General features: G+C 44.2%; 1 protein-coding gene across 2 annotated transcripts in view; it reads right to left on the bottom strand.

Annotated features, from left to right (window-relative positions):
- The window catches only part of LOC308314856 (Golgi apparatus protein 1-like), a 73,779-nt gene that overhangs the window by 26,602 nt on the left and 27,409 nt on the right, over nt 1–19,768 (bottom strand). For both annotated transcript variants that reach the window (XM_080762614.1, XM_080762613.1), the window contains exons 4-8: nt 15,994–16,209; nt 5,022–5,225; nt 4,522–4,593; nt 3,627–3,813; nt 1,713–1,927 (exon numbers count right to left, since the gene is read on the bottom strand). In XM_080762614.1, the coding sequence (XP_080618740.1) occupies nt 1,713–1,927; nt 3,627–3,813; nt 4,522–4,593; nt 5,022–5,225; nt 15,994–16,209 (894 nt within the window). The remainder of the gene's footprint in view (nt 1–1,712; nt 1,928–3,626; nt 3,814–4,521; nt 4,594–5,021; nt 5,226–15,993; nt 16,210–19,768) is intronic.

The raw sequence follows: 19,768 nt of genomic DNA, 5'->3' as shown, positions 1-19,768 counted from the left end.
TAGCAGCAGAACAAACAAACAAACGGAGAAATTATCATAGAAAATGGTTGAATGGGTGCTTGGCTGTGTATATATTTGTAAAAACAATATGTATACAATTCACATGTATAGTACTTATACCATTATAAACATAAGATATAACATATTAAGTACACTTTATATATTATTATTATTATGTCTGAAAATCAAATTTTGTTTACCCTTTGTTCTATTTATTTTTCCTTTTCTGTTTTTAGTAATATTTCTACGGTAACTTGATATTACTTTTTCATTTGTGCTTTTCATATATGCTACTGTGATATTTTATCATAGACTATTATTATTATTATGTAAAAATGTGGGCAAAATAAGCTTCATGCTTCAGCCCATACCTTTTCAGCTAAAATAGTCACTATGTTGACTAATCAATGTAAATTGCTTAACCATTTTGTTTTGTTTGTAAATGACCGAAAGAAAGTTGTTTGTGACTCTTTTAGAGCAGAGCTACGGTCATCATAACGAGGACAAATCTATCGTTAAGATGCCAAAAAAATTGTGTGTATTCTTATGTCCAAAGTCCCTAAATGTCTTCTCCACTCGCACCTGATTTGAATTAAGGAGATACTCTTGGTGCAAACTATGATATGTGTATGTGATGCCCCACACACATAATGAGTAGTGGATGTGCCTGCCTATTGCCTAACTTTCATCCTGTAGGTGAGCCTGGGTAGGGCATTGGCCTGATGGCTGATGGGAGAGCACCTGGGCCCGGTGTCTCCCAGAGGAGGAGAGCACCTGGGCCCGGTGTCTCCCAGAGGAGGAGAGCACCTGGGCCCGGTGTCTCCCAGAGGAGGAGAGCACCTGGGCCCGGTGTCTCCCAGAGGAGGAGAGCACCTGGGCCCGGTGTCTCCCAGAGGAGGAGAGCACCTGGGCCCGGTGTCTCCCAGAGGATGAGAGCACCTGGGCCCGGTGTCTCCCAGAGGAGGAGAGCACCTGGGCCCGGTGTCTCCCAGAGGAGGAGAGCACCTGGGCCCGGTGTCTCCCAGAGGAGGAGAGCACCTGGGCCCGGTGTCTCCCAGAGGCCATAAATACAACACTCATCCCAGTTGAGAAGAGAGATCCAGAGGAGGCAGACCTGCTGCCTCCACTCCCTGCATTAGCCTCCATGCCTCCGTTCCTTTATGTTTGATGGTTCTCTCCATCCACACATGCACCACACCATGTATCACACATCCATACACTACACCTACACCACTGACTCACTGACTACACATTCTATATCATTTGTTATGTTAAGTACTGCAGTTCTTTTAGTTCCTTGTATAGGCCTAGTATTTAATAAATCATATATTGTTCATCTTTCGCACGTCTCCTGCTCCGAATGTTTGTCATGGCAAGAGCCAGCCATGACAGTACCCAACATAAGATCATGGCCAGGCGGTACATTAGCTGTTTTAACACATTTAGACCCGAGGACGATTCTACAACATGTCTTCTAAATCCTGACAGTTTTCACAAAAACCTCATGTCAAAAAATCTAAAAAGTCCAATGGCAGTCTCTCAGTCAAATTTAGTCACATATATTTGACATATATTTGACATGAAAATGTTTGAGAACGTTGGTGGAGGGTGTGTAGAGCCCAGGATCACATTAGATAATTGACACAGGGGTAGAAAAATGGGTTACAAAATTGTGGGATAAAAAATGATAACAGCAACAGCGTGAGACTCACAGCCTTCTGACAGAGGTTGTCGATGGCTCCCATGTCTCCGCGGCCCACCCTCATCAGACAGTGCAGCGTGCGCCCCTTGCGGTGCAGCCCGGAGCAGTGGGCCTCGATCTCGCCGCGGCAGTGAAGCACGATCTCGGGGCTCAGGGAGAAGTCCTCCATCAGCATCCTCCGGTAGTCCAGCATCTCGCCCTGACACTCGCCGCTCACCGTACGACCTTGGGGAGGAAGGACAGTATGTTACTGTAGTCCAGCATCTCGCCCTGACACTCTCCGCTCACCGTACGACCTGAGGGAGGAAGGACCGTTAACATTCACTCAGTATGTTACTGTAGTCCAGCATCTCGCCCTGACACTACCAAGAAAGTCTACACAATTAGAGAATGCAGAAGAATTGTTATTTCGGATCAATGTTCGCCTGTTATCACTCCTTATGGTACCTACTGTACTACCAACATCAATACAGCATGGAAACGTGGACAAAATATTATCCAACGACAACCAAAATATTCTTTAGTTTTGGGTCGGAGAGGCTAAATGTTCATTAAATGGTGGTCTGTGACTCAAATAAGTAAGTAGCCTTGCCGAGCCATGAGGCTCATAGGGGCAGGAGCTCCTTTTTCTGTAGCGTGAGGCAGCTTGATGTACAAGTACACCCCCTGGACATGACTCTAGTATCTAGCTTACTTACCCCCAATCCAACCCTTGATGCTGAGTGTCAAGCAGGGAGGCACTGGGTCCCATTGTTTAGAGTCTTTGGTATGACCCGGCCGGGGATTGAACCCCAACCTCCCAGTCTCAGGGCGGACACTAACCACAAGACCACTGAGCTGGTCATGACTCAAATGCTGAATAAATAATGGGCCTTGATATGATTTTTTTGTTTGAAAACCAGCATAACTATTGAATCAAGCGTACCTCGGTACAAGGCGGACTCCAGACACAGCAGCAGGTAGGAGAGGTGCGCCTCTTCTACCTAGACTATTGAATCAAGCGTACCTCGGTACAAGGCGGACTCCAGACACAGCAGCAGGTAGGAGAGGTGCGCCTCTTCTACCTAGACTATTGAATCAAGCGTACCTCGGTACAAGGCGGACTCCAGACACAGCAGCAGGTAGGAGAGGTGCGCCTCTTCTACCTAGACTATTGAATCAAGCGTACCTCGGTACAAGGCGGACTCCAGACACAGCAGCAGGTAGGAGAGGTGCGCCTCTTCTACCTAGACTATTGAATCAAGCGTACCTCGGTACAAGGCGGACTCCAGACACAGCAGCAGGTAGGAGAGGTGCGCCTCTTCTACCTAGACTATTGAATCAAGCGTACCTCGGTACAAGGCGGACTCCAGACACAGCAGCAGGTAGGAGAGGTGCGCCTCTTCTACCTAGACTATTGAATCAAGCGTACCTCGGTACAAGGCGGACTCCAGACACAGCAGCAGGTAGGAGAGGTGCGCCTCTTCTACCTAGACTATTGAATCAAGCGTACCTCGGTACAAGGCGGACTCCAGACACAGCAGCAGGTAGGAGAGGTGCGCCTCTTATACCTAGACTATTGAATCAAGCGTACCTCGGTACAAGGCGGACTCCAGACACAGCAGCAGGTAGGAGAGGTGCGCCTCTCCTACCTAGACTATTGAATCAAGCGTACCTCTCCTACCTAGACTATTGAATCAAGCGTACCTCTCCTACCTAGACTATTGAATCAAGCGTACCTCTCCTACCTAAACTATTGAATCAAGCGTACCTCTCCTACCTAGACTATTGAATCAAGCGTACCTCGGTGCACGGCGGACTCCAGACACAGCAGCAGGTAGGAGAGGTGCGCCTCTCCTACCTAAACTATTGAACCAAGCGTACCTCGGTGCACGGCGGACTCCAGACACAGCAGCAGGTAGGAGAGGTATTGAATCAAGCGTACCTCGGTGCACGGCGGACTCCAGACACAGCAGCAGGTAGGAGAGGCGCGCCTCGCGGGCGCGCGGCATGTTGGTGTCGGCACTGCAGCGGTACTTCCTCAGGTCAGACTTGCAGGCCTTGGCCAGCGAGTAGCTGACCTTGTAGTCCTGAGCGATCAGCTTCTGTCTGGTGGTCAGCGCTTCTCGACACTGCGGGAGGGAGGGAGGTGTGGGGGCGATATGGTGAGAAATATATGGCCGAGACGACAAGGTCTCCAACGATATCGTGATATCACACGATATCAGTGATATGGTGTGTACTGTACCGTGACAGGTGTACTGTACCGTGACACAGTGAATGCACAGTCTATGATTTGCAAGTTCTATACCATAATTTCTTCAGATTTTTTGCGGCGTTTCTCCATTGGTTTTCCGAAAAACGCGGCCGGTGTGCAACCACCTTTACTCCCTTTTCTTTTAGCTTTATTCAGGTTTTTTTCTCCTTGTACTGTTAACTAACTTTTAAATTAAGCATAAAAAAACCCACATGAAACAATATAATCAAATCAAATTAAAAAAAAATAGCAAAAAATGTCAGAGCCCCCCCAAAAACGAGCTAGTGTATCCGATACTTTGGTGCGACATTGTAGTATGATCGAGTAGGGAATGAATACAAAATAAAAATAAAAAATAAAACAAAAAGGTTAGAATAGGGAGAGAACAGCAAGTGGTATTTGGTATTTCTACTTTTACTTCTTGGGTAAACACGTTTTGGAGGCGGTGGGGGTTGTTAAATAACTTGGGAGAATAAAAGAGCGTTTCCATTCTTCTTACACAACAATAACGGCGTTAAATTGCCCCGCCTCAGATTGACTCCTGTGTGTGTGTGGAGGAAGTAATTTGCAGATGATTGCTCACCCTCTCAGACATGGCCTCTTCAAATTTGTGGTTGAAAAGACACTTGTAGACGCGTCCCTCTCCAGCCGGTGTCTGGGAATCACAGATAACAGGGTTTTTAAAAAAAAACATTTCTCATTATTTTTTCCCCCATTTCAGTCATCCAATCGTGTGTAATGTTTACAGTACTACAGTCCGCTTGGTCTCAGGGAGACTGTAAGACCAATCGTTACCAAACTACACTTTATACCATCACTTATGGGGTGGGCAACTTCGAATATGGCCTCTATATTTCCACATTCACTCCAGTCCAGATGGGCCACATTGCATATACTGTTGTAGCAAAAAATAGCAGATCTACAAGCTCAAAACGCGTCGCACTGCGACTCCGAGTGGCTAAATGTGACATCGAATGGTGGTCTGTGGCTCAAATGCCGAATAAATAACCACAGGCCTTGATATGAAAAAGGGGTTGAAATTTGAAAAAAACCCCAGCACTAATAAAAACACAAATCACTCACGTTCTCACAGAACCTCTCGCGGTCGTCCCGGCAGGAGAAGTAGAGGTAGCGGTCCAGGTGGAAGTCGTCCGAGGACAGCTCGGCCACGCGCATGATGGACTTCTTACACTCCTCCTTGATGGAGAGAGCCCCGGTCTGCTCCTCGGCCTCCCTCACCAGACCCTTCTCCAGGCACGCTATCACCCCGCCCTGGGAGTGGATGTCCTGGAGAGAGAGAGAGAGAGACCATGGTTATATATTATGGTTCTCAACATTTCATTTGGTTGTAGTTGCAGTGATGTGATTAGGGGCAGCGGTGGCCGAACGGTTTGCGGAGCGGTCTTGATATCGGAAGGTCGCTATAGTTCGTATCCCGGACCGGCACGTTAAAATTACCACCGCTGAAGTGCCCTTGAACAAGGCATTGAACCTCTCTACCATGAAATGTTCTATGAGCAGGGCCTGGCTGTAAACAAGTTCTTGAGCTTAGTCCAGTTACCCTGGGTAAACATAGTAACTTTGCTTTATGTACTGTAAATAGGTTTTCAATGTAATGAGTCCCGGGACGCAGGGATGGTCTTTTAGAAATGAGTCCCAGGGACATTTGATGAGTCCCACTTCAACGACATGTTTTGCCATTTTTTTTACAAATTGCAGCATTTAAAGGACCACTTCACCACTTTTCAACCAATCTTCATATAATAGGTCCTCACTAATAATCATGAAAAAAATGGCACAATTTTTTTCTACTCCGTCTGTGTCTCATAGGAGGGCTGTGAGCAGTTCAGAAACAGTCTTCCAGTGACATCATCGATGGGGAATACAAGCTAATAGAAACTGCAGGCTTTCTATAGTCCTGAAAAGTTGCAATGTGAAAATGGAAGCCATCGTTTTCACGATAATGAAAATCTAAATATTTTTGTAAAAAAATCTTGTTTAAAAAAAAAGATCTGCCTAATGATGATGTCACTGGAAGACGGTTTCTAAACTGCCCACAGCCGTCCTATATGAGACACAGACTGAGTAGAAAGAAATCGTGCCATTTTTTTCATGATTATTAGTGAGGACCTCTTATATGAAGATTGAAAAGTGGTGAAGTGGTCCTTTAAGACCTTAACCCATTCTGAACGGGAACCCAATTTGGTGTTAGCATCATGTTATGCTTTAGCTATTGAAAATTAGCAGATCTACAAGCTCATAGCGCGCCACCGAGTGGCGCGCTACGAGCTTGTAGGTCTGCTATTTTTGAAAAATCGAAGAACGACTGACATTTTTAGAATCTGATCTCAGGTCAGAATGGGTTCATCAGACCAGTGTGTGTCCAGTGGAAACCTCGTATGAATCTGATCTCAGGTCAGAATGGGTTAAGGGCCCGGGCCTATTTAATCCATTAATAAAATGTGCACATCGCTTATAGCGCCCGGACCACTTTTACCGACGGACCGGATGTTGTTGTGAATGTGTGTGTAGACAAAAACAGTACAGTAAAGTACAGTAGTGCATTCCGTGGATGCAGAGGTCGTCGTTTTATTGCATCCCTTAACTATAAACTGCAGTTTGGGATGCAAAATGCACTTTGCATTTTAATCTCTGGAGACGCGCTATCACCCTTCCCTGAGAGTGGGTGTCCTGGATGGGACTCGAGAGACACAGAGGATACCCAATGCAAATGTTGCGGCCGTTTTTAATACACATACAATTGGATTTATAGACACACAAAACCCACCCAACCATCTTTATTTGACTTCAACTGACAAGGTCATTAAATCACGTTAAGAAATACATCCCGTTATTCATAGGAAAAAAAGGGAAAAGTGAGAGATTTAAAAATAGCCCAGAGGAAAAAGCAGAATGTTGTTGTTGCTTCTGGGCGGCTGAGAGACAGCGTGTAGAGAGAGAGAGTAAACAGACACTGGAGACCGCCCACAGCCTGTCTGTCTGTCTGTCTGTCTGGAGACCCACCACAGACACAAACCTCCTTCTGTCTGTCTGTCTGTCTGTCTGTCTGTCTGTACGGAGACCACCCACAGCCTGTCTGTCTGTCTGTCTGTCTGGAGACCCACCACAGACACAAACCTCCTTCTGTCTGTCTGTCTGTCTGTCTGTCTGTCTGGAGACCGACCACAGCTAGGCAAACCTCCTGCTGTCTGTCTGCCTTTCTGTCTACAGACCCACCACAGACAGGCAAACCTCCTGCTGTCTGTCTGTCTGTCTGTCTGTCTACAGACACTGGAGACCGGCCACAGCTAGGCAAACCTCCTGCTGTCTGTCTGTCTGTCAGTAGACCCACCACAGCCAGGCAAACCTCCGTCTGTCTGTCTGTCTGTCTGTCTACAGACACTGGAGACCGACCACAGCCAGGCAAACCTCCTGCTGTCTGTCTGTCTGTCTGTCTGTACTGCAACACAGAAACCTTAACACATTCCAGACGTCCTAGTTCTAGGGATTCCAATGGAGGGATGCATTGGACGTGTGTAGATGTCCTGACCTAGCGCATCCTCAATGATACCAGGCCAGAGAAGAATATTCAGATTTTTTGTTTTTTCAGTCCAGTATGTCTTTTTGTTCTGTCCATGTATGTTGGTATGACATTTGTGTTGTCTACCGTTTACCTGTACAGTAATGATTGTGACATGTATGTACGGTGGTGGACAAAAGTATTGGCACCCTAGCATGTTTTTTCAAAAGACTCAACACGTCGAACGTGGTGGGTCTTCCAGCAGGACAACGACCCAAAACACACATCAACCCATTTTTACCTGAGATCAGATGAAAAAAATGTCTTCTGAAAAAGCTATGTTTCTATGTCAGTCGTTTTTTTTAATGCTAAAGCATAACATAATTCTAACACCAAAAGGGGTTCCCACCCAAAATGGGTTAAGAAGCACCCAGGAATGGTTCAACAGAAAGTGCTGGACTGTTCTAAAGTGACCAGCAAGGAGTCCAGATCTCAGTCCCATTGAACACCTGTGGAGGGATCTGAAAATGGCAGTTGGAAGAAGGGCAGCCTTCTCTAATCTGGGTCAACTGGAGCAGTATGCAAAAGAAGAGTGGGTCAAACTTCCAGTAGAGAGGTAGAGAGGAGTAGGCATCTCATTGAGACCTATAGGAAGCGTTTGACAGCAGTTATTTACGCCAAAGGCTGTGCTACCAAATATTGAATTTATATAAGGTGTCAAATAATTTAATAATCTATTTAAAATGAAACGTTAAGTTCCGATTAAAAAAAAACAAAGCTTCTGTACTATTATTAGTTCAATAAAGAACTTTGGAGACCAAATACAACCAATTTCAACGTATTGAGTCGTTTGTTCTTATGTGCAAGGCCCGGGTGCCAATATTTCCGGCCACAACTGTATGTGTTGGTAGTGGTACGGTACCCCCTCGAAAACGTGATGGTACATCATGTTTTTTTCTCCTAATAAAGAACACAGGTAATTTATTTTCTTCTTTTCCCTAACATAGAAGGTTTCCAGCGACAAAGCAACATCATGTGGGACTGACTGACTGACTGACTCCATGTTTGGACATCATGTGGGACTGACTGACTGACTGACTGACTGACTCCATGTTTGGACATCATGTGGGACTGTGGGACTGACTGACTGACTGAGTCCATGTTTGGACACAGGGGACTGACTGACTGACTCCATGTTTGGACATCATGTGGGACTGACTGACTGATTGACTCCATGTTTGGACATCATGTGGGACTGACTGACTGACTGACTGACTGACTCCATGTTTGGACACAGGGGACTGACTGACTGACTGACTGACTGACTGAGTCCATGTTTGGACATCACGGGGGAGCAAACCAAGCTGACAGAGTTTCAAACCAACATCAACAAGCAACACTTGTCATCCAGTTGGCCAATTAGCACTGAAGCGTTGCAAAAGTGGATATATATATATATATATATATATATATATATATATATATATATATATATATCGTTGCTTGGAGTCCCGGGAGGACTTCAACCCAGCTATTGAAAAATAGCAGATCTAGGTCTGCTATTTTTGAAAGATCGAAGAACGACTGACATAGAAACATAGCTTTTTCAGAAAACTGTCAGGATGTAGAAGACATTTTCAGAATCTGATCTCAGGTCAGAACGGGTTAACAGGGGGCGGGTGGGGGCGGAGCATGTCAAACGGAGTCCTCTAAACACACAAAGGCCTCTCTCTCCGACATGGCACAGAAACCCATTAGAAAAGACATAGCCGGCTAGCTATAGGCTACACATCGATTGATTGATTATCTTATTAGACAATAACAAATGCAAAACAGTACATTATACAGTCAGTCAAAGCACATTTTATCCAAAAGGATAGCAACCGAAAAAATACCTTTTTGCAGTCTTGTTTCCATTCAGGTCCCATTAATGCATTCATTCACAACACAATGATAACAGTAATCGAGATCGGAAAAAAAAACATGAAAATTATTTACACCAAAAAACCAAATAAATCACTCGGGAGGGGGGGGGGGGTGGGTATAGGGAGGTTGGGCAGCCATCTTCTCTCCTTTTGACCCACTGACATATGAATGTAATTGTAAACAGTGCAGGCGCGCACGCACACGCACACACACACACGCACACACACACACACACACACGAAAAGAGAAGGCAACAGACAGACGAGGGCCACGAGGCACAATTGGCACAGCACACAGAGCGCTGTGCAGCACAACAACGGCTCCTCCAGCCATAGGAACACAATACAAAACACCTCGTGTACCTTCAGAACACAATAGAAGACATACTGAAGGTCATATGGTATAATGAACCCATTCTGACCTGAGATCAGATTCTAAAAAGGTCTTCTACATCCTTTCTACAGTTTTCTGAAAAAGCTATGTTTCTATGTCATATGTCTATGTCGTTCTTCGGTGTTTCAAAAATAGCAGACCCTACAAGCTCGTAGCGCGCCACTCGGTGGCGCGCTACGAGCTTGTAGATCTGCTATTTTTCAATAGCTAAAGCATAGCATAATGCTAACACCAACATTATTGCAGCCAGCAGGAGTTATTTGGCACATCATCAGATCAGAATACAATCTGCTATTATTATACCTTCCACATTCACGACGTGAACATTTCCTCCTCCTCCTCAGACAACAACAACTACTGTACATGAATAACGTCCTCAAGCTTCGTCTATTCTGAGGTCGATACTGTACTGTACTTCTCTGTACAGTACAGTTCAGCCAGTCAATTAGTAGTGGGGACACGCTGCATGAGAGCGCACATCAAAAGGAGAACACAGCTGCAGGTTGTTAATTAAAGCTGTGACTGAACTCCGATGCAAAAGGGACAGAACTAATTATGTCCGTGACGATAACCAATCTTATACGGTTTGAATTGTGTACTGTACTGTACAGTACAGTACACACACGCACACACAGAGCAAAAATAATATGGGGAAAACAAATGAAAATGTGTTTTCATTTAGTTGTTTGACTTTCAAACTTCTCCTAATTTGAATCGACTTGTGTTGATGAAGTCGATGTCAATGCATTTTTAATGAATGCGCACACACACACACACACACACACACACACACACACACACATCTCCATCGCTGGCAATCATTTTATTAGAGTTTATATCCAACTTGTCCAAAGTGGTGGATCTCAAATGCTTGGACAGAAGTGTAGAGAGATTTAAAGCCATTAAGCCCAATTAAAAAAATTAAAAAACAGTGATGGTTGATCTAATATTAATAAGCTCACAACAGTGACGTGAGCTTGTAGATACCGATGACCTATTAAATAGTATGCTAGGCTAAAAGTGGTTAACCCATTTATACCCGAGTCTGTGTCGCCTATACAGCTTTTAACCACTTTAACCATTATTTAAATGTTATATCTGTTGAAAAATAGCAGATCTACAAGCTCGTAGCGCAGCACGAGCTTGTAGATCTGCTATTACTTTTTTTAATTGTGAAAATTGAGTGCAAATCTTTGAATATATATTCTTTCCTAGCCAACGGTTTTTAACTCAAATATTTGCTTCTGGGGAGGTCCCTGGACCTACATATTTTCAGATGGGTGGTCCTCCGCGGCCAAATACAGATGATTCTAGGGGGTCCTTGACATGAAAATCTTTGAGAATCCCCGACATAGAAACATTGGGTTTTTCCAGAAAACTGTGATTAGAAAACAAAACATTTGTAGAATCAGTTCTCAGGTCTGAAAGTGGTTAAGTTAACAGGCAGCAATTCAACACAAACCAGCACCAGGAAGCTGGGATAAACTCAAATAACCCATTTAGACCGGAGAAAAGATTCTACTAAATGTCTTCTAAATCCTCACAGTTTACAGAAAAAACCCATGTTTCTATGTCTATAGAGGCAGCGGTGGCCGAACGGTTTGCGGAGCGGTCTTGATATCGGAAGGTCGCTAGTTCGTATCCCCGGACCGGCACGTTAAAATGACCACCGCTGAAGTGCCCTTGGACAAAGCATTGAACCCCTACCATGAAATGTTCTATGAGCAGGGCCTGGCTGTAAACAAGTTCTTGAGCTTAGTCCAGTTACCCTGGGTAAACATAGTACCTTTCCTTTCCTTTCTTTTTTTGGTTCTCAAACATTTTCATGTCAAGGACCCCCACAAAATATTGGCCACCGACCCCCAGAAGAGAGTTAAAAACACTCGCTCTGAAAGAATATATATTCAAAGATTTGCGGCACATTTTCACGATTTTTCAGCAGACTTACAAGCTTGTAGATCTGCTATTTTTCAATAGCTAAAGTATAACACAATGCTTTAAAACACCAAAAGGGGTTCCCGACCAGAATGGGATAAGCCAGCAAGCCAGCGTGGCAAATTCCCCGATAATGAAACTGAGAATTGGTTCCTGCCAAGGAAGGAAAATGTATTTGCTGAGAGTCCTAAATTGCGAACGTCTTATCACGACCGCCTATCCCACAATTAGGACCATGGCGAACAGGCTTATGTGATTTTAGCTTGGCAACAGCAGCAGCCAGCAGGAGAGAAGGAATGTATGTACGACTTGTACGCCGATAACGATGACGCTTTCTTTCATCAGTGACTGTTTTTAGGACTAATATGCTTTCAGTCAAAGTGAAACGTCGCATTAAAACCGGCTGGGTATGTTTTTCCACAGCCTCCATAGAGAGACACTGGTAGCCAGTAGGAATGGCCAATTAGTACATTTAGAGCTGTGGGTTTGTGTCCGAAAGGACTCGCAGTTGAGTGCTACAGTAGCTGCAAGTAGATATGGCAAATGGTGCATTTATATAGCGCCTTTGTCCAGGGCGCTTTACATACTGTAGATTGTGCATTACATTCACCCATTCATACACACATTCATACACCGATTGTGGTGGATGCCATGCAAGGCACCAACCAGCAACATCAGGAGCAATTTGGGGTTCAGTGTCTTTGCCCAAAGGACACTTCGACATGTAGACAGGAGGAGGAGCCGGGATTCGAACTGCCGACCCATGGATCATTGGACGACCTGCTAGCTCTACCTCCTGAGCCACAGTCGCCCTCAGTTAAGTGTCTTGCTATAGGAGGACATACATATCTGTCAGGAGATGGAACCTGTGACCTTTCTATTAATACATTTACTTTCTAATTAAGAAGCACTGAGAAAACTGTTGCGCCTTTTCTTCGTCCTTTTGTTCCAAACTTTTGACAGAAAGACCGTATAGAAAATAGAAGTAAAAACTCCTTAAGCTCCGTTCACATTGAAGAAGCTGCTTTAAAAAGCAGAAGCAGAACTCAGAAAGACGCAGCTTTTTTTTGAGAAAGTGGGCGTGTACAAGGTACCTGTCACTCAAGCTGCCTGGACTGGCTGTCTGGCTTTGAGACGAGAGACGGGCAGTTTGAGCAGATGCGCATTTGAAAGTCTAAAATGTAAAATAGCGACTGTAGAGGAGACATACTTATATATTTAGTTACATCATAACCTATGTATGGATGAATAAATAATATAATCTTGGTAAACTTGTTTGTAAATAACCGAACGGACGGGATCTCAATCCTCCGTCTTCAGTGCTCATGTCTCCCCCCCCCACTCCGCTCTCGTCTCCCCCATGCCACGAGCGAAACCCTCCGGGCATTGTTTTAAATGGCGGCTCTGTATGTAATGTTAATGTTGATTTAGAAAGAGCATACCGTAGAAATACAATTGTATGTATCCAGCACGTCGTAAAAGCAATTAAAACAGCTTATGTTTACGTGCGATTTCCGGACATTCAGTCCCAAGTCTCCCGTGGAAGGGAGCTCCTATCTCGGCGCTGTCTGAAATGATTCCCTCAAATAAATATATGCGATTGGTTTATCGATTCAGAACGCAGCAAACCAATCACAAAACATGGGCAACATATTGCATAAATAGAGGGGGTACATACAACTGATATAAAGGCTATTAATTATTTTTTAAAGGTATGATTCACGGTGCCCACGTTTCAACAATCAACATACAATGCAGCGACACACACACACACACACACACACACACACACGAAAGTGGACCGACTTCTGGACCCTGTGGCCCGGCCCGCGGAGGACCCCCTAAGTTGAGACTGGGTGTCGAGGAGCGTACACCAGTGGTCAACGCCCTGTGCTCAGGGCGAGGTCCCGCGACAAGGGCAATTAATTTTAGTGCGAGGAAACGTCCCGCAAATCGTCTCCGAGCACAGCTCTCCTCGGCGTTCCAGTACTGGGGACTACTGTACTGTGTACTGTGTGTGTGTGTGTGTGTGCACTGTTTAGTCCACAATCAGCGTCAGCGACGGATAGCGTTCCGGAGAGTTCAGTTCAGTATTCCATCCATAGCTTCGATGAGAACCGGAGGGGGGGGGGTGAATGCACGATGACTTGTCCCCAGAAACGTGACACTCGCGACGGCACACGGAACACAACCTGTTTTCACCGCTTCGACAACTTGTTTCTCATATAAACTTTAATTTCTATCACAAAATATGCTATGGTCTTGCCAAATATCCATTCATATTTCATATACAGCCCATATTCAAAAAGTTTATTTTTTAATGCGGACAATTGGCTCGGACAGCTTTCCAGAGGGTTTTCGGTTTTGTAAAATGAGCTCAACTCCGCCTCCTCAAACCACGCTGTGCTCTGATTGGCTACACGCAGATTTTTAAAGCTCCAGCTTTTAAAAGCTGCTTTAAAGTTAAGGTCCGGTGAGAAAAAAAAAAAAGCAAAAACAAAAAAAAGCTATTCTTCCAGCTTTTAAACGCAGAAGCTGTTCAGCATAGAGATAACATGGGACGAAGAAGCAGAAGCTAGCTTCTGCTTCTTCGGTCTGAATGGGGCTTTAGTCTGAGACTTAAGAAAATATTTTTTCCTTTATTTTTTATCATGCGCATAAAGTGCTCAAAGTGCAATTAAAAAGCAAACGTTTCGGTCCTATAAGACCTTCGTCAGTGCTATATTGTGCCATATAGCACAATATCTTTTCCTATATTTTAACCAGGCTCTTAAAGTGCTCTGTGCTCAAAGTGCAAGACCTCCGTCAGTGCTATAACGTTTGCTTTTTAATTGCACTTTGAGCACAGAGAGCACTTTACTCTAAGGAGTTTTACTTCTAGTTTCTATACGGAGAGCGAGTCTTTTCCTGTCAAAGTTTCCCTTTCTAATTAAGACCCGTTTGTCTGCCAAAGCCACGATATCGCAGCTTTTATATCTCTTTATATCATATATGAAACGGTTACGCTGGAAAAAAAACTACTTTTAGTCCCTGTCCCAGTTGCCAGGCAACGCCTTCGTCACCCCCAGCACCGGGAGACGCACGCACACGTCCCCATAGTGTCGCCATTAAAAGAAGTAGATCTTCTTTGGCTCTTATCATCATCACCACTGTCCGCGGCGATGGGGATGCGATGTGTGACTTTCCATCGCATCGTGATCGACATACGACCGTTTCTGGCGAAAGATAAACATGGTGAGCTAATGCTAACGTTAGCAGTTTCTTCTTCTTCTCTCCGTCTGGGAGGCCGGGAGACTAAGATGTAAATGAGTAGAAATCCAGTCCATTTCCGCTGGCAGAAGCCAACTACCTCAAATGACCACTAGGTGGCAGTCAAATAGTTTTAAAAAAGGCAGAGACTGTAATAGCCTAAAAGTTATTCAACTCTCACTCTATAGGCACCACAATATGGCTAGCATCCGAGTAATCTGGCTACAGTATCCAATAGGGTTATCGCCATTTAAATGTAGAAATCAGAACTCATATCGAAATGAATGGTACATTTTGAGCTTCAATGTCATAATGCCATGTTTCTGTTACAATACACGTGCACAACCGAGCTGCGTAGATGGTGGTTTTTAGCCACAGATAACTGCAGTTTGGGTGAATTTGGGACAAATAGCTATTTATTATTATTGGATAAACCGCAGGTGAAATCTCGGTGTGCGTGCGTTCGTAGTATTTTAATATTCATAAGAGATCACAAGTATTTTAATATTCATAAGAAATACTATATAGTAAATTTTACATCAGGCACAAACTAGACACCTACTGCACGTTGCCGACAAGGGGTCCTTCAATGTCCAAACAAAAACACACAGCGGACTCAAGACTAAAGGCAGGCGGCTTTAGTGAGAGAGAAACTTAAAGGACCACTTCACCACTTTTCAACCTATCTTCATATATAATCATGATAAAATGGCACGATTTTTTCCTACTCAGTCTGTGTCTCATAGGAGGGCTGTGGGCAGTTTAGAAACCGTCTTCCAGTGACATCATCATTAGGCAGATTATTTTTAAACAAGATTCCCCATCGATGATGTCACTGGAAGACGGTTTCTGAACTGCCCACAGACCTCCTATGAGACACAGACTGAGTAGAACAAAATTGTGCCATTTTATCGTGATTATTAGTGAGGACCTATTATATGAAGATACGTTGAAAAGTGGTGAAGTGGTCCTTTAACCGTGCCGACGACCAATATTTGACTCAATAAGAAATAAGAAAACCTTCTCTCCTACCTTGTCCCCGGTGGTGATGCTGCCACAGTGCAGCTGGTTGATGTCCTCCCTGCACTTGTCCATGAAGCCACAGATGAGCCGGTAGTCGCTGAACACGATGCTGGTCATCTTGGTGATGTACTGGTTGCACTGGTACTCGCTGATGTTGGTCCGGTGCTCCACCAGGCAGGACACCAGGTAGCCCTTACCGCGCTCCTCCGCCGCGCACTCCTTAATCTGAGGAGTAAGAATAAGAATAAAACGTTAATTTGCACCTTTCATGACATTAACCCACTTTGACCTGAGATCAGATTCTATAAATGTCTTCTACATCCTGACAGTTTTCTGAAAAAAGCTATGTTTCTATGTCAAGTCGTTCTTTCGATTTTTCAAAAATAGCAGATCTACAAGCTCGTAGCGCGCCACTCGGTGGCGCGCTATGAGCTTGTAGATCTGCTATTTTTCAATAGCTAAAGCATAACGTAATGCTATAACACCAAAAGGGGTTCCAGCAAGAATAAAATCTCACAACTGTAAATGTTTGTATGACCAACGAGTGCGATTTGTTGAAACGACGACAATAGTCTTCTTAGGGATGGAAGTTGTTTACGTGTGCCTGTAAGATTTTATAAATATTTAACAGATGTTAAACCCGTTAAGAACTTAATCAATTGGAAGTAACACAGGTTCTCTTTTTCCATTTACCCGAAAAGTAACAGAAAAGAAATCCGTCGATATGCTTCGGGGCTCGTGCAATTTTAGTTGATGATTAATTAACAAACAAGTGCAATTAATGATTTATTAATCGTGTTTTAGAACGTCAAATAAATAAGCGTTTTGCCATTTAGGCTTCGTAAACAAACACTGCAAGGGCAGATATGACAAATAATTAAATAAAAAAATAAAGTAACCTCGGACAGCCCTGGCAAGAGACAAACATTTAACTAAATGTATGTTTTTACACTTTGTAAACAAGCAGGGTTGATGCAAATGAAGAACACCTCTTTGTTTTGGGGAAGTCACCCACAGCACTGGTGGATAACCAGTTAACCACTGACCTAGTTTCAATGATAGCATCGTACTTTCAGGCATCGTGCCTGAAGAAGGTCAGTAGACCCAAAGCTTGCTAAATAAATACATTGATTGTGCGCAGATCGGAGTGTGCGGAGCTTCCCTTTATTTTCCTCAGAAATGTCAAAAAGTATTTATTTAAAGACCTTTTAAGCCTCGTACGAAGCCAACTGGAGTTGTGACAAATCATGACAACAAACACAATATTTCGGGCTGAACAAATAATTAGAAAGAAGAAAAAAAGAACGGCAGGTTAAAACACTCTTTTTTGTTGTTTTTCTTCTTTGTAATTATTTGTTTGGTCCAAAATATTGTGTTTTGTCGTCATGATTTGTCACAACTCGAGTTGGCTTTGTCCGCGGCGTAACCGTAAATACTTTTTGAAATGTCTATGAGGAAAAATGCATTGGGAATTATTTCCTGGGCCTGGCGTCGTCATGAAAGGGGGCGGGACTGCGACGCTCTATAGAGCGTAGTCGCAGTCCCCTCGAGAGACCCGGAAAATAAATCCCCGTTCATTTTCCTCATAGACTTTTCAGAAAGTATTTAAAGAGGTTTACGCCGCGGACAAAGCCAACTCTTGTCGTGACCAATCATGACAACAAACACAATTTTTCGGGCCAAACAAAGAATTAGAAAGTAGTATAAAAAAACGGCAGGTTACAACACTTTTTTTGTTGTTTTTCTTCTTTCTAATTATTTGTTTGGTCCAAAATATTGTGTTTGTGTTGTCATGATTTGTCACGACAAGAGTTGGCTTCGTACGACGCTTAAAAGGTCTTTAAATAAATAAGTTTTGAAAATGAATGGAGAATAATTTCCTGGGCCACTCGTCGTTCTGAAAGGGGGAGGGACTGCGACGCTCTATAGACACCTGGAGTATAGAGCCCTGTGACCTCACAATGTGGTCACACACTGCAATGTGTGAGCGTGTAGAGGGAGGGGCGACACCATCGAACCCGGTCAGGTTTAAGTATCTATTCCACAATCTCTGAATGTTAAATACTGACTGTGTAGACTCAGAGTCTGGAACTAGTAACTAACTACATCTCAAAATGTGAGAGAGGAAGCCGCCACCTTCCGTTTCTGTTCATAAAATATCTTTACCTTTTTTTTCTTCTTTTTTTTTAGAATTGACAGTCCTCGTAAGCAGAAAGGTATATACAGTACGCTTCAAAAATGTTGACAAATTTGTGTGACTAACGACGAAACGGAAGCGGGGAGGAGGGAGGCGTCACATCAGCTTTATCCTCTGATCATTTTCAGAGCTTCCGTTTCACCACACTGTGTGACAGAAGCTTCCGTTTCACCACACTGTGTGACAGAAGCTTCCGTTTCACCACACTGTGACAGAAGCTTCCGTTTCACCACACTGTGTGACAGAAGCTTCCGTTTCACCACACTGTGTGACAGAAGCTTCCGTTTCACCACACTGTGTGACAGAAGCTTCCGTTTCACCACACTGTGACAGAAGCTTCCGTTTCACCACACTGTGTGACAGAAGCTTCCGTTTCACCACGCTGTGTGACAGAAGCTTCCGTTTCACCACGCTGTGTGACAGAAGCTTCCGTTTCACCACACTGTGTGACAGAAGCTTCCGTTTCACCACACTGTGTGACAGAAGCTTCCGTTTCACCACACTGTGTGACAGAAGCTTCCGTTTCACCACACTGTGTGACAGAAGCTTCCGTTTCACCACGCTGTGTGACAGAAGCTTCCGTTTCACCACGCTGTGTGACAGAAGCTTCCGTTTCACCACACTGTGTGACAGAAGCTTCCGTTTCACCACACTGTGTGACAGAAGCTTCCGTTTCACCACACTGTGTGACAGAAGCTTCCGTTTCACCACGCTGTGTGACAGAAGCTTCCGTTTCACCACACTGTGTGACAGAAGCTTCCGTTTCACCACACTGTGTGACAGAAGCTTCCGTTTCACCACACTGTGTGACAGAAGCTTCCGTTTCACCACACTGTGTGACAGAAGCTTCCGTTTCACCACACTGTGTGACAGAAGCTTCCGTTTCACCACACTGTGTGACAGAAGCCTTTCGAACATTGTGAGAGGCAACAGTCTGGCTCACAAGACAATGTTTTAAGCATTAGGTTACACTTTAGCTATTGAAGAATAGCAGATCTACAAGCTCATAGCGCAGCACCGAGTGCCGCACATCTTTGAATATTATATATTCTTTCAGAGCGAACGTTTCAACTCAAATCTTTGCTTCTTGGAGGGGGTCCTAGAACAACATATTTTCAGACGGGGGTCGGCAGGCAATTACATATATTTGTGGGGGTCCTCAACATGAAAAGGGTTGAGCACCACTGACGTAGAAACATGGGGTTTTTTTTCCCAGAAAACCGTCAGGATTCAGAAGACATTTAGTAGAATCGTACTCAGTTCTAAATGGGCTAAGTGCTCTGTCTGAACGACCAGTTTCAGAGCTCCATTTGCCCATCTGACTCACCTCCGTAATGGTGGTCTTGCACACCTCCACAGCCATGTCTTTGATAATGTGACACGGCTGTATAGTCCCTTCTAATTGAAAACAAATCTATAATTATATATATATATATATCTATGTCATTTCCGTTGCTACTGCCAATTGTGACACTGACGAAGGCCTGCGCGCCGAAACGCGTTTGTCTGTCTGGTATGACTGCTGCTGCGGAGCACTATCTTTATTAATAAAGACTCTTATTACTCGACTGGAAGTGCGGATTTAAT

This window comes from Protomyctophum bolini (genome assembly GCF_963924005.1).
Source record: "Protomyctophum bolini genome assembly, chromosome: 4".
NCBI lineage: Eukaryota > Metazoa > Chordata > Actinopteri > Myctophiformes > Myctophidae > Protomyctophum > Protomyctophum bolini.
This window is presented reverse-complemented; position numbering and strand designations above follow the sequence as displayed.